Genomic DNA, 16,096 nt, shown 5'->3' on the forward strand with positions numbered 1-16,096 from the left:
TTGGTATGCATGGAAGTTCAAAGGGAAGTAAGGAAGTATAACAGGAGGAATGGAAGTGTAAATTGATATTTGAAAGGAAGTCCAAAAGGAAGCATGAAAAGAAGTATGGAAGTACAGAAGGAAGTTCTGAAGTACAGAGCATGGTGTATATGGTATGGCAAGTATGCATGGAAGTTCAAATGGAAGTAAAGAAGCATGGAAAGATGTTTGAAAGGAAGTTCACATGGAAGTTTATAAGAAAAGATGAAAGAAAAGAGGGAAGTTTTGAAGAAAACAAAGTTCATATAGAAGAACACAAAGTGTGGAGAGAAGCTTGGAAGAAGAGAGGGAAGTATGGAAAGAAGTTTAGAAGGGATGAAATCTGAAAGGATGTTTAGAAGTACAGAGTTTGAAAGGAAAGATGGAAAGTACTCTGAAGAGTTAAAGAGGAGTACTGGAATTACAACAGGTGGGATGAAAGGATGGATGGTTTTAAAGGAAGAACGAAAGTCCATAAGAGTAATGGAAATATGGAAGTAGAATGGAAGGAAGTTTAGAGAAGATGAATGGAAGTAAGGAAGTTTGTATGGAAGGAAGTACAACAGGAAGGAAGGAAGTATAGAATTCAATCTGAAGGAATAATGGAAGTAGGTAGGTTGGAAAGAAGTTAGTATGGATGTTTGTATGGAAAGTCTGAAAGGAAAAACAGATGTACAGAAGGATGTTTGAAAGGAAGTACAGAGCAAAGTATGCATGAAAGTTTATAAGTATGGAAGTATGACAGGCGGAATGGGAGTATGGAAGTTAGTATGAAAAGAAAATTCACAAGGAAGCTCAAAAGGAAAGACGAAAGGGAGAAGGAAGGTTCTAAATATTGAAGGTAGTAGTATGGAAGGAAAAACAGTTTAGTTTAAGCACAGAGGGAAGTACAGAAGAAAAGGAGGAAGAAAACATCAGACCCACACATCGAATGTGAGCCACACCACAGACTGTCTCCGACAAATACTACACGCTAATGACAAAATGAGCTTATTTTTATTAAATCCTAAAGAGCATGTTTGTGAGCACTCTCAATGTGACGCCCGATTATTCTGGATGAGATTTGAGATATTTTGATATTTTGTGTGTGACTCTGTACGCTGCCACCCTGTGGCCAAATGTGGCATTATAGTGTCTTGTGATTGCCTCTTACCTATCAGATAGCCCACTTCCAGATCAAACTTCCTGCATTTGAAGTCTGGATCACAGCCGTTCCTGTGCAGAACGATCTGAGCCGTACACTCATCGATGAGTTTATAGTACTGAGGCCTGAGAGACAAACAGAGACAGAGATACGTCAATCTGTGTTTGACTAGATTCTGAAGCTCAGAAGGAAGTCAAACAGAGATATTGAGCGGCAAGTTCATAAAATAAAATAAGAGATTTATCACCACACTGTTTGGTACAAGGTCGCACACACCAGCCATCCATGATGAACGCAGTGAGCTTTTAAAATGAGACACTGTAGACAATCTTATCCATCAAAAGTGGATTATGATGACCAGAAATGCTGTCTAGGCAGGCGGCTTGCTAGTTTTGAAACACAGCCCATATGGGATTGTGTGCGAGTGTGTAGTGAGACTTAATTATGTGCACGAAAATTGCCCAACCATTTGAATTACATAGTTTTAATACAACAAACTTAATGTGGTACATATGTGACTGTCTTAAATGAAACAGGAGGAAAAATAAATAAATAAATAAATTCTGCACTTAAAAAAATATATATAATAATAATAAATCAGGGCACAGTTTATTATTAGCTATCTGTATTATTTAAATGATCATGTTTTTAAATGCATTCAATCAAGTAGCTAAGATTCAACAAATCTTTGTGAAAACAATTACATTTATCAATTTAAAAAAACTAATAAAATTAACCAAAACTCCAAACAATAAAAAAAAAAATCACTTGACATGATTGAAAGTCAAACAAACACATATTTTATGACAGTTCGTTTCTGAGGGAACATTTCTCATTTTATTAAAATACATCAAAACTATATAGACATACATAAAAAACAACAAAAAACTACTAAAAATGACAAAAACACTCAACAGAATGACTAAAACTTAAATGAAACGAACCTACATATATATATATATATAATATAAAACAAGCATTATATATGAGTCAGTTTACTGATGATAAATATATAAACCTGGTTACTAAGCATTTAAAAACACATTTAGTTTATGAGTGATATTACAAAAATCTAACCCTGACAAATATGCATCACATTAAGTTTATTAGTTCATTTATTTTGTGTAATCCAAATGGCAGGACATTCCAATAAATTAAACCTTAAATTCAGGTCTATATATATATATATATATATACACATATATATATATAGTTTTTGTGTGTGTGAGAGAGAGTGTGAAAATAGGCGACACCTTTGTGTTTGTGATGGTTTGATATTTGAGAGGTTTTCCAGACAGTCCATTTGTGAGAAATCTGCCATCTTGACCTGGTGTGAAACGAACTCAATACATTCTTCATTTTCCACAAGCTGTTTCTTTTTCTCTTTATTTGCCCTCTTTTCTTTCCCTCCCTTCCCTCTCTCTCCATCAAACTCCCGGTTTCTTTGGTGGAGCGAGAGAGACCCCTAGTGTCTGTGTGAAAGCTCGTTTGCCTTTAACCAGGGGCTTTTGAAGAAATCAGAATAATCCTAATTAATTCTCTCTCGTCAGTGATTAAAGCGGTGAAATGAGAGTTTGTTTGTGGGCAGACGGGCCGCTCGGGGATTTGAGCTGCGGTTATATTTGGAGGATAATTATATGGAGGCGTCGTCACTTTCTACCGTGTGTCAGCACATTAATCGCTGAAGAGAAACTCGCATGAAACGATTCTGCTGATGACAGCAGAGAAAGACCTGCAAACCGTTCCATCTCGCAGTTCTGGTGCGCTGCTTCTTTCTCAAAACTCATTTACCTCCTACGAGATGTTCACAACATTTAGTTCACTTCTCTGCTCATAATCTGCAATTAAATGGTTAGTTCAGCTAAATTTTCACCATTATTTAATCATTTCATGTTCTCCATGAGGTCTCATACTCCAAAATAGGATCTAAGAGTGACTTATTATTATTATTATTAATATTATTATTATTTTAATAGAGATCATGATTACCTTCTCAATAGACTACTAAAATGGAATGTTATTTACTAGAAGTTGATCAAATGCAGTATATTTAAAATATCTATTTTTTTATATATATTTTACAAAAAACAAAAAAAAAAACATTTAGAGAAAAATAAAAAACTAACCAATCAATACTGGGTGAATCAGTGTTTTTGAATGAATCTCTTGAATGATTAAATAACATTAATTTTTTAAGTAATTTAGCTCCACCTACTGGCCTAACAATTTAATGGTACAAAATGTACTTGAAGCACTAAGTTACTTTCAAAAGGTGATTAACAAAAGTTTAATAGTCATAGCTGAACTGTTGTCATTTAGGAATAAGATTGCATAAGTGTTCAAAACAAGATCACAGTCCTAACAATTATTCATGCAGCTCTGCTTGAAGTAAATTAAAAATGCAAGCTATTTTATTCATGAATTATACTTGCAGTGTAGTGAAAACATATACTACAGTACTATTTGAAAATCTGTTTAATACTGCATAATAGTCCACATACTTAAAAAATAGTATATAGTATATAATGTGAAGTACACAAGCGTTCCATTCCAAACATTACACACACACACACACACACACAGGCTCAGGACAGAAACAGGCTCTCCAATTTCCTGCCTGTCGGATCACATCGAGCAGACAAGGAACAAGCAACAAGTCTGACATCCTGAAAGCGTTTACAAACCATCACACACACATACACACACACACACACTCTTTCTCCATCTGTCCATGTCTTTTCACACTCCCACCAGCTCTTCTCTGCTGTGTGTGTGTGTGTGTGTGTGTGTGTGTGAGTGTGTGTGTGTGTGTGTATGTGTATGTGTGAGTGTGTATGTGTGTGTGTGTGTGTGTGTGTGTACATGAAAGCTGTTTTAAGAGAGAATAAGAGTGTGTGTGGGTGACTTTAGACGTGCAGGTTAGAGAAACAGAATTGAAAGAAATATGTCTTTTCTCCACTGCAATCATTTCTCTGCCAAGAAAACCTTTAAATGCACTGACGTGTATGTGTGTACATGCTTGTGTGTGTCTGCTAGTTAATTGAAGCGGGGGTGTCATACAGTGGCTGGGTTCTTATTCAGAGCTGGTCGCCGACGGCAACCGCATCCGCCTCCTGCTGCCCATCAATCAAACGTCTCCTCATCTCTGACTGCATCCATCTCTCCCGTTTCCCTCCTTTATCCATAAACTCAAACTCAATCATGAGAATAACTACGATATTGTCTCTTAAAGGGAAAGTTCACCCAAAAATCATCATTCTGCCTCTATTTAGTCACCCTCGTTTTGTTCCAAACCTGTAAGACTTTTTTCTTTTGTGTGACATGAAAGGCAAACTGAAAAGACTGCGCTGGTTGCTCTTTATTATGCTGTTATACTGAATAGAGACTGAGGTAAAAGCATCAGAACAGCAGTCCATATGACTCACGCAGTGAAAATATAGGTTATAATTACTGAAAAACTACTTCAGTGAGATGTAATTGGATTGATCTGATTTTCACTAACTCAGTGATCAATTCACAACCAAATCAACACACAAACTCAAACAAAAATAATTTTACAAACTGGACATCAGTACTAATGAAAGAAGAATTTTTTTGTTGAATAATAGCTTAATGTTGGTCAGTTCCTCACATAAAGCTATCATATGATTTCAGAAGATGTGTAATATAGGACCAGGGTGGTACAAAAATTTTTTCTATAATGCTTTTGCGTATAAAACGTTCTTTTTTTCCTTCTTTTATGTTTCACAGAAGTCAGTCATACAGGTTTGGAGAAACAAAAGGTTGCTGTTGTTAACCAGAACTAAAATTACTGAAAATAATTTCCACTCAGTAAAAAAAAAAAAAAAAAAAAAAAAAAAAAAAAAAAAAAAAAATTATATATATATATATATATATATCTATATAATATATATATATATATATATATATATATATATATATATATATATATATATATATATTTAATATATATATATTTAATATATATATATTAATATATACTATATATATATATATATATAAATAAAAAAAATAGAACAATTAAAAATAAATAGAAATATTTTTAAACTGAATAAAAAAAAGTCCAAATCACATACAATTCAATATTTAAATTTAAAATGGAAATATATAAACAGAAAACTAAAATAGAAATAAATACTATAATAGCATAGAAATAATATGGTGACAGAATTTTTATTTTTTGGGTGAGCTAGCGCTTTAAATAATTCCTGATCTATGTTCACACAGTCAGTGTTTGGGATTCTCTGTATTTGCAATGAGATGCGACTCTGAAATTGTCACGTACACACAACGGGAGCAGATCCAATAATGTCTGTACAGACGGGACACCAAAATCATTCCTCTTCTCTAACTCAGTTACACTCATAACCACAGCGACAGTTAACCCAAATAAAGACATTAGCTCTGTTCCACAACCTGCAGCAAGTCAAGCCACTTAAAGACTGCTGGAATCAGTAAATAGAAGAATTACACAACCTTCTTGCTTTGATTAAATTCATCCTTCATGAGGAAGACAATCCCTGAGAACAGTAAAATGATTATCTAAGATAGTTAATGAAGAGGAAAAAGCGTTCATTATATTCCTTTCAATGTTGACTATGCATACATATAAAACATACAGATAGCAATCGAACTTTACATTTCTACTGACCCCTACCCCTTCTTTCTCTTTCTGCTTTTTTATTCAATACACAATTCAGGTCTTCGTCTTCCCTTCCTTCACCTGTCCAAAGTTTCGACAGGTGGTTTTCTTACACTGCAAGCACACAATAACATCACTTTCTGGCATTTCTCATAAGCTGAGAGCAGCTGACAGCTGTAACATCAGTGATTGACAGTCAAATAACCTCTGAAGCTCACGCTTGTATAAGCATGTCAAGTTGTCAGGCACAGTTTCATCAATATAGCGCGCATCAACTGGCTCAAAATTCAATTGTGACTTGTATAGTTTTCCGACAGGGTTAAAGGACACTGCGGGGTGAAGGTGAGCGCTCGTACCTGGCCATGTAGTCGTTTCGCACCAGTAGCAGGTGCTGTAGCAGAGACAGGAAGAGAGGTTCAGCTTTAGAGTCCTTCACTGTGTTCATCAAGATCTGGAAGACTTCATTCACATCGTGACAACAGAGTTAAAGAACAACAACAACAAAAAAAAAAAAGTCTTCTGATGTAGATTACTTTCCATAACTGAAAATACATCTGTCCAGTGTTCTTACTATAAAAAACAAAAAATTAAACAAAAAAAAAAAAATCCCAAAAAAAAAAAATATAATATCTCTGAATAAAAATAACTTGCTTTTCATCTTTTGCTTATGACAAAAACACAAGATCCAGCTTAGACTTTCTGATGCCACCTGGTGGACAAAACCTGAAAAATCAGATTGAAAATCTCTGCATCTCAGTATATTTTGTATTTATAGCCCACTTCCAATATTAATTGAGGCCTTTTGCACAAAACCTTGTCTTCACTGATAATAAAACACAACTTTTTTTTTGTTTATTTTATTTTGCTACTGCGCCTTCCAAATGTAAATGTTATGATGACCTATTTTGTGATATGACCCTCTATAGAGTGTAAAATATTTTTTTAAGAGTAAGGCAAATCCCTGTATTTTGTGATATGACCCTCTATAGAGTGTAAAATATGAGCTGAAAGATCACCTCAGCTTGATTCTGCACTTTTGAGACACCTGGTGGCCAGTATCAAAACAACAACAAAACCAAAAAAAATATAATACATCTACAAAGCCCAGCTCTGAACCCAAAGCTCTTCAAAAGTGTCTAAGACAGATTAAAGTCAGTAGACCAGGGGTTCTCAACTGGTCCCACCCTGGGACCCACATTTTCCCATGGTCATTAAGTCGCGACCCACTTTTTTAGAATTCAACCAACAAAATGTATTTATTCAAAAATAACTGTTGAAAACAGTGAATATCATCTTTTTAAAAACATAACCCTACATACATACATATATTATCCCGTACAACGTGCATTTCAGAGCTTAATAAGTAACTGGACCCTGACAACTGCATGTACAAAAGTTAATTAAATAAATAAGGCCACAAAACAAGATTATTTTATACTCTATTCAGAACAAAATTAATAAGAAACTAAGGAGGACCATGACAACTGCATGTACAAAAGTGAATAAAAATCAATGTCAAAATCACTCAAATAAACAAGGCCACAAAACAAGATATTTTCACTGCATTATGAGCAAATTAATAAGAAACTAAGGAGGACCATGACAACTGCATGTACAAAAGTGAATAAAATCAATGTCAAAATCACTCAAAATAAAGTTTTCACGTAACCAGTCATTTGTGTAAGTTAATGAGACAATTGGGGATGTGCTTTACTCTTGATAAGAGTTTCAAAGTCTGGGGTGACAGTAGACAGGCTACTCTCAGATCATGCTCAGTGTCCAACCTGTTTTCTCTGCTTGACTTGACTTGAGCTGGCCCCAAGGTAGAGAAGCCACTTTCACACAAATAGGTTGTGCTGAAATGGTAAGATCGTTTTGACTGCTAAAGTGGCGAGGGATGGATACTCAGTCCATCACATCGCTGCACCAGAAGTGGGAAAGGCTTACCTCACCAAAAACTCTCTTTTTCAGCGTCCAGGTCACTGACAGGGTCCACCAGCTGATGCTCTTCGTTGCTGGCAACGTGATGTTTTTCCACATTGATACCGAAGGGGTCGCGTATCCAGTCCATGGTTGTTTGTTTCTCTGGGAAGTATGAGTAGTCGTCAAACCGAGCTTGAATGTTTAGTGAGATGTGCCCTTAAAGTTTGTTTTCAAGTTATTTTTGGCCGCACTGTCCAGGTGCTGTGCTTCAAAGCAAGAGTTGGAAACCCTGTCCAGTCTGTCTTTGGATAAATGATTTAGCCACAGTGAGATCTTTTTCTTGAACGCAGCAATTTTGTCTGACTGTTCAAATATATTGGGTCCTCTCCCCTTGCATCGATACATTTAATGTGTTGAGGTGCTCAAAAAATATCAGCCAAGATATGCAACTCGTAGGAGCCACATTTCGTTGTCAAACAGTTCTGCATACGGGGGAGTTAGTCTCTGAGAGGAATGTGGCGATTTCTGTTTTAAGTTCGTAAAAGCGTGACAACACTCTTGCCCCTCGACAGCCAGCGGACTTCTGAGTGATACAGCACCTGCATGTGCTCAGAGCCCAGGTCTTTACATAGATTTTAAAAGCAACGGCTACTTTTTGCACTCCGTTTTATGTGTTCACCCACTTTGATGACATTTGTTAAAGCTTCATCAAGTAAAGGTACCATATTCTTAGCCGCCAGCGCTTCTCGGTGCAAAAAGCAGTGGTTCCACGTCGCGTTAGGTGCCCTCTCCAGAATTCGCTTCAGCCACACCGGAATGTTTCCCGGTCATAGAGGCAGCTCCATCAGTGGTGATTCCCACACAATATTCCCCAACTGAGGCCCAGTGCTCTCAAATACAAGTCCGGGGTGTTAAAAATGTCCTCTGCTTTTGTAGTGGTAGAGGTCTCGGCCTGCAGAGGACATTGTTCTTAGGCAGAACTCACCGGTCCCACACATGCCTCACATAAACCAATAAACATGGCATGGTTAGCGATATCTTTCTATTCGTCCATCTGTTAAGGCTTAGTCAAGGGCTTGCCTGGATGCGGGCCTGTGGTCTGTTGTTTTATGTTACCAGACATGTCCTTCAATCCGCCGAGCCTATGGTAAATCATTGGAAAGTGGTATGGTATATCAGTTTATCATCTCGCCGTCTGACTGATCCAGCACCTCTCTTACCAATATCCATTGCAGCAGGTAAAAATGAGCTCTTCGCTACTGTGGTGGGTTTCTTGGCCTTTTGCAATGCGGGGTGGGGGCGTGAGCTCTAGGTAAGATGCCCGAAGAGCTTTGGTTCCTGTTTTGGAGCAAGACGCTGTCAGACCTTTTGTAGATGCCCCCTCATTCCTGGAGACGTCTTTGAAAAAAAACTCCACCGCCTTGTTCTTTCTATGCGGGAATGTTTTGTTTTCTACATGATGGCGCTTCATTTTTGATGGACGGTTTTTCATTGCTCTCATTGGCCAGTCACTAAACTAACAAAGCACAACACACTACGCGGTTGGGTTTCTGTCCATTTTTATCCTCAATGTACGAAAAGGTCGCATTTTTTAAATAGTTTTGGGTCATATTTGCAGCTGATCGCCCATCTCTAATCTGGAGATGTCCAAAAACAACACAGGTATGGTTCCCATGGCGATGGGTACGCAGCGATCTGGCTACCCATTAGTTGACCGCGTGATCTGATAAAAAAAAAAAAAAGGACACACACGCGCACCAATCTTCTGGCCAGCAAAATGACCGTTTTAAAATAAACCCTTTTTAAATTGAAATAAAAGACCAATCCACACATGAAACGCAAATTAATTTTTTTGTTTTTTTTTTTTTTGACCAGCTAACACCGAGACCCACCTACCAACACATAGTCATGCTACCCCCTTTTGGGGTCGCGACCCACTCAGTTGAGAATCACTTGTCTTAGAACAGATTAAAGTCAGCAGTAAAGGATATTCCATCTCAAGACGAACGTCGTCCAACCGGGAGCGAAGATCTTCAGAGTCTTCATCAGCTTGTTCTTCAAACACCTGCAACTGAACCTTGAGCTCCTCGTTCTCTATCGACCTCACCTCCTACACACACGAACCACAGATCTAAAGTCAAACTTGAAATGAACTGTGCCATTATATAAATTAGTGATGAGTTAGACAGTAACAAGTTGTGATGAACTTGTGAACTGTGTTTTGTGTGTTTGAGAACCTTCAGCAGGTCTTTGAGTCCCAGTCTCATGAGTTCTGATCTCAGGTGGATCCTGAAGTCCAGCTCCTCCACTCGACTGATGAGAGCGTTGATCAGCTGCATACAGCCGGCCTGCACACACACACACACACATCAGTGAAATGACATCACATCAGCAGCCTGTGTTCTGGAGTGTCACGTGCTCACGAGTGTTATACCTTGAGCGTGATGGAGTTTTTATGCATGCCAGACAGCAGCGGCTGGAACCTCTCGATCTCCTGCTCTTCAGCCTGCTCAGTGATGCACTCCAGAACTCGCTCATGACTGAAACACACACAAAGCATAATCAAAGACTCCGTGGATCATTTAAAGCGGAATCTGTCGAGGTTTGTCTTCAAAGCATCTTCAAACCTTCCCTCTCTGCTCTAGCACTTAAATCTCATTTGTGTTTGTTTTTTTTTCGTTCATGTGAAATGATTGCTCATCTTTGTTGACCAATTAACACAATTTTTTTTTAACTGAATGCAGGTCAGAATTATAATTGAGAGCTTTTTTATGTTTTAGTTAGTGTGAAACAAACTTTTGTTTTGCTTTTATTTTTAATATTTCTTTATTATGTTTGACATTCTGAATTTCAAAATCACATTACTTTTTGTATATCATATATTTTTAATAAAATAAAATATTTTTATTTGTTTATTAAGTTTGACATTATTAATATGAAAATTACATTTTTTGTACATCATTTAAAAGTGTTCATGAAAACTAATATATATCGAAAATTATACAAGCTAATCTGTTGAAGAAAATTTAAAAATTAAAAATTTGTGACACTGTGCAATGACTTAATGTCTGCTTAGGGCTGTAACTAAATTTCTAAGCAATAAATAAATAACCTCATTCAAAATATAAATATAAATAAATGATGTTACAGTTTTTAAAAAAATTTTTTTAAATGAATTGATTACAGTATTTATTTAATATTTTTGAATGAGCTTTATATTTTCATATATATTTTTATATTTTATATTTTTTCATTTTTTTTTTTTACTTTGTGTATGTTGTATTTCCGTGATTGTAGCACTTAAATTTATTTTTGCTCAATCAGAACTATCATAACGTCAAAAAAAAAAAAATATTTCTGTGATTGTAGCACTTAAATTTATTTTTGCTCATTCAGTATTTTCATAATGTTTTCATCTAATATTTGTATTTTATTTTATCTAGCTTTACGTCAAATAAAATAAAATAAAATAAAATATTTTAAATATTAAAAAGTAAATATTTCATGAGAAAATCTCAGTCGGCTAAAACCTACCATGATAAAACGTTAATGGAGATAAAAAACAAAATTCAAATTATATATATATATATTACACCCACACATACACAAGACAAATAATATTTGAGATGACAAAAACAACAATACTAGTAAAACATTAACTCACAATGAAACTGAAAAGAAAATATACCATATAAGAGAATATAAAAAACAATAAATAACAATTTTTACACAAAATACTAGTTTTATGTGGGAAATAATTTATTTGTGACAATCTAATTGTCCTTACATCGCTACAAATTACAATAAAGGAAAATAGTGATCATAGAGGGCTAAACAGTGACAGTAAATTGATGTTTGTATTGGTCCCACAGGACTGTTGCTATGGTAACATGATATCCCTGTTCCTTTGGCGTCTAATTGGAACTTGATAGGCTTGTATGGATATTGAAATGCCATTTGAACACAGCTCACACTCACGATGTTTTCCCTGGATGCTCGAGGATACAGAATGGCAGACAGCAGTTTGACTACATCCACCATCATGTGCGGGACTTTTGGATTGATGGATCGGACGAGGAGAGGGATTCCTTCTGCTGACGTCAGCATGGCTTTGAGACCGTGCTGAGAGAGAGAGACAGACAGATGGAGAGAGACATTAAGAACAGTTTCCACCGTCTATATTACAGTATGAGCTCAGAACTGCTCTGACCTTGTTGTTCATGGAAAGCTTTGAGACATCGATGATTCTCATGTTGACATTTGACACCAATCCCGGCATTCCTATGAAATACAGCGTGAGAGAGACCTAATTTGCATTATTATACCAATTGCACTTGCTGTGAATGCTGGATGCTAAACTGGCTAATACCATTTAACATAATATACGATGTATAACAAATACTTTTCCCCAGTATTAGATATATAATGATCAAATTTCTACAAAAGCATCTAAATGAGCGACATGATCAAAACTTTGCTGTTGCTGGAAGTTGTATAAACTTTACTTGATTATCCAAAAATATTTTTTTAGGAAAATCAGTGAGTATCTTTTGAAAGAATTTGTTCATCTCTCAGTCATTATTATATTGTATTGCATTATATGTTTCGATCATAAAACTACTATAAGCAGTTAAATATCATCATAAGACATTATTGGAGATATGGATGTCGACTAATATTAATATACTTACATTTTAATGGTAATATCGCCTATAACTGTTATAAAGATCTCACTAATTTACATGATTAACAATCAGAATTGTATACCTTTTGTCCCCCAAAAATATCAGCATCTGCTCTAGATTGCATATTTCTGGATGGTTGTTCCTCCATATTCTCACTAGGATCAGGACTACATGAGCCCATAAAAGCCGGGGGGGGGGGGGGGGGGGGGGGGGGGGGGGGGGGGGGGGGGGGGGGGGGGGGGGGGGGGGGGGGGGGGGGGGGGGGGGGGGGGCTGATTCGCCAAATAAGATACCTCACACATATACAGTACAGGTCAAAAGTTTGTGACACATTACAATTTTTAATGGTTTTTTTTGAAGCAGTCCTTTTTCTGCTCAACAAGCCTGCATTTATTTGATCAAAAATACAGAAAAAACAGTAATATTGGTGAAATATTATTACAACTTAAAATAATAGTTTTCTATTTGAATATACTTTAAAAAAAAAAAAAAAAAAAAATTATTCCTGTGATGCAGAGCTGAATTTTCAGCATCATTACTCCAGCCTTCAGTTGTCACATGTATCATCCAGTCTATCACAAGTGATCATTTAGAAATCATTCTAATATTCTGATTTATTATGAGTGTTGGAAACAGTTCTTGCTGTCTAATTATATTTGATGAAATAAAGATTAAAAAAACTGCTCATTTATCCAAAAAAAAAATAAAAAATTCTAATAATATATTCTAATAATATATGTTCTTTTACTATCACTTATCATTTAATCAATTTAAACACATCCTTGTCTGAATAAAAGTATTGATTTATTTAAAAAAAAAGAAAAAAAATTACTGACCCCCCCAAATTACTGCCGTATAGTGTATATTTGTTATTACAAAATATGTATATTTTAAAAACATAGCTTCTTTTTTCCTTTCTTTTTTTTTTTTTTTTTTTTTACTTTTTTTATTCATCAAAGTATCCTAAAAAGTATCACATGTTTCTGAAAAAAATATTAAGCAGCAAGAACTGTTTTCCAACTTTGATAATGAATCATCATATTAGAATGATTTCCTAAGGATCATGTGATAATGATGCAAACAAATTCAGGCTTTTGCATCACACGAAATAAATGATAATTTAAAGTATATAAATGTAAAAACAATTATTTTAAATGTAATACTATATCACAATATTAATTTTTTTTTTCTGTATTTTTGGATCAAATAAATGCAGGCTTGATGAGCAGAAGAAACTTCTTTCAAAAACATTAAAAATAGTAATGTTTTACAAACTTTTGACCTGTACTGTACATTTTAGTTAAGGATTTGTTTTAATAATTTTTGTTCTAACAGGGTTCAATTCAGCCGTTCAATTAAATTAATTAGATATTTCTCACTATTCGACACAACGCGAAAAACTTGTCTTTCAATACAGAATCAACTCTTATTATAGATAGTCTAGAAAATGAATGTGTGTGAGTTTTTGTGTTTTTTTATTTATGTCATACAAGGTTCTTTCGTTCTCGTCCTGAGTTTCTTGAGGAATGTCAGAAGCAAAGCCAACACCTCGCTCCAATTCTGGACCAACGGAAACACACCACGCCCGATTAGCGATATCAGACACATGGAAACCCTTCACTGTACTGTAATGTGTGGTGTGTGTGTGTGTGTGTGTGTGTGTGTGGTACGACGGGTATTGTTAATGACACACACGCAGTGACTCCACAGCTCAGTAACTGTGGTGTCTCTCAGATCGTCTTATCAGCTCCTGTATGTATACAGGCGCTGACTTTCGAGCTTCCTTCTGCCTCTTATCCTACCACACAGAGGGTCAAAAGAGTTTACGGTAGAAGCAGGTCACTCCTCCTACTGTACATTATTCTGCGATTAAACCTTTACCCTGCATGCATTAAAGCGACTTTTGGACAGTATGTTGTGTGTGTTCTTACAGCACTGGAAGTGTGCAGGTACTGAGACACCCTCTCTCTCTTGATGGCGAGATCCTTGCTGCCTCAGAGGCAGCGGCTCGCTGCTCTTCTCTTCATCAGATTCATATCCACCTACAGACAGAGAGAAAAGATTTTGTAAAGGACAACACAGAGAAAATATTGCTTTCATTTCATTTTACCATTACATTTTTTGTTATTTTATTTAAAATAAATTAATAGATCCAAAAAAAAGGGTGTTTATCATGAATATAAATTTAAATAAAATAGAATTTAAAATAATTAATAATCATGAAATATGAAATTATTAGATTTATATTATATATGTATATTAAACATGTTTGTTTAATACCATTAGTTTTATGTTTGCATATTTTTAAAATACCCCCAAAATGAGTGTTGTTAATCTGAATGTTAATCACACGAATGTGTTTTAAGTGAATTTACTTTTGCATCAATTATTATGTAATTCATATGACAAATATAACTTATAGATCCAACTAAAATTTGTTAAAGGAGTATATTACAGAATATAGATATAGATATATATTATATATATATATATATATTGTATATAATTATTATATTTTTTTTTTTTTTTTTTTTTTTTTTTTTTTTTTACGAATTAACAAGCATTCAACAAAAGTGTGCTCACTGGCCAATGGCGTATGTTTCCTTCTGTCATTTGGTGGGGACCTACACCCAATTACCCGCACCAAAGACCCAATAATTTTCAAATTTCGGATAGGACCTTTGTACGACATTTTTATGTCCCTAAAGTCTTCATTACAGCTTTATTTTACCAACATATTCATACTCCTACGTTTTTTGTTGTTGGTAGTATGTGTTACCAGACTAATTAACAATTTATATTTTTGAACCAACAACATCAGCAATCAGACCAGGGCTGGGTGTCTTTATCAAGCTCACGTCATTTTAGAGTTAATTGAATTGGACCCGATGATTCGTTCTAAAAGAATACTCTGCTGTTCCTGTACTAACGAACACAACCTTAAATGTTCATCTGATTGACATAAACTGCCACGCCTTAATCTTTTAGTGTTGTTTGTTGTTTTTTGTGGATATTTAAGCTAACAAGCTGATTTTTAACATTCAGTAAGGTGAGGTGATGCTGTGCCAATCCTGCTGCACCACAGAGTGCCACTTTTTTTACCATAAGTCACATTAATTTGCTCCCTAACCTAGTGTTAATGTTCATAAGCGTTATCCTAGAGCTGGAAGATTGTGGATCTTTCCCACACCTTCTGTACCTGTATGCGTTAATATAGGGAGCTAATAATAGCCATAGAATTGCGCTTTTCTTTCGCGTTTGCTGCTGTTTTGTCAAACACCGTACTTCAAACTCATTGATGGACTTGTTACTTTCCTGAAGTGAACTTCTATATTACTGTTTTGGACTGCGTCTGAATTGGTTCAATAACTGTGCTTTGCTCTAACGCGGCGCTGCGCTCTTGTCCTGGAGGGGGGGTCCGGTGGGTGCTACATTCGGCCCATTTAAAAATTAAAAAATGCACGCCTTTGAAAGCTCGCAGTTTTCTAATGATATCCTATTTACTTTTAACTTCTTAGGTAATATAAATGTACTGATGTTTCAGATGCATCACGGCTCACTGTTTATCATGATATAATTTTTTGGGTATTTATTTTTTTTATCTTTAAGTACGTTTTTAAATTATTATTTATTGTATACTTATATATTTATATACCTGTTACT

At 35.4% G+C, this 16,096-nt stretch overlaps 1 protein-coding gene across 1 annotated transcript in view; it reads right to left on the reverse strand.

Annotated features, from left to right (window-relative positions):
- LOC109076953 (protein diaphanous homolog 1-like) overlaps positions 1–15,125 on the reverse strand; it is a 93,798-nt gene extending 78,673 nt beyond the window's left edge. Inside the window, 11 exon segments of the mRNA XM_042737719.1 lie at positions 1,172–1,287; positions 6,182–6,299; positions 9,741–9,858; positions 9,986–10,096; positions 10,183–10,281; positions 11,727–11,870; positions 11,959–11,970; positions 11,972–12,029; positions 14,206–14,231; positions 14,315–14,475; positions 15,062–15,125. Coding sequence (XP_042593653.1) covers positions 1,172–1,287; positions 6,182–6,299; positions 9,741–9,858; positions 9,986–10,096; positions 10,183–10,281; positions 11,727–11,870; positions 11,959–11,970; positions 11,972–12,029; positions 14,206–14,231; positions 14,315–14,475; positions 15,062–15,125 — 1,027 coding nt within the window.
- Positions 15,126–16,096: the final 971 nt, after the last annotated feature.

This window comes from Cyprinus carpio, chromosome B14 (genome assembly GCF_018340385.1).
Source record: "Cyprinus carpio isolate SPL01 chromosome B14, ASM1834038v1, whole genome shotgun sequence".
Taxonomy (NCBI): Eukaryota; Metazoa; Chordata; class Actinopteri; order Cypriniformes; family Cyprinidae; genus Cyprinus; species Cyprinus carpio.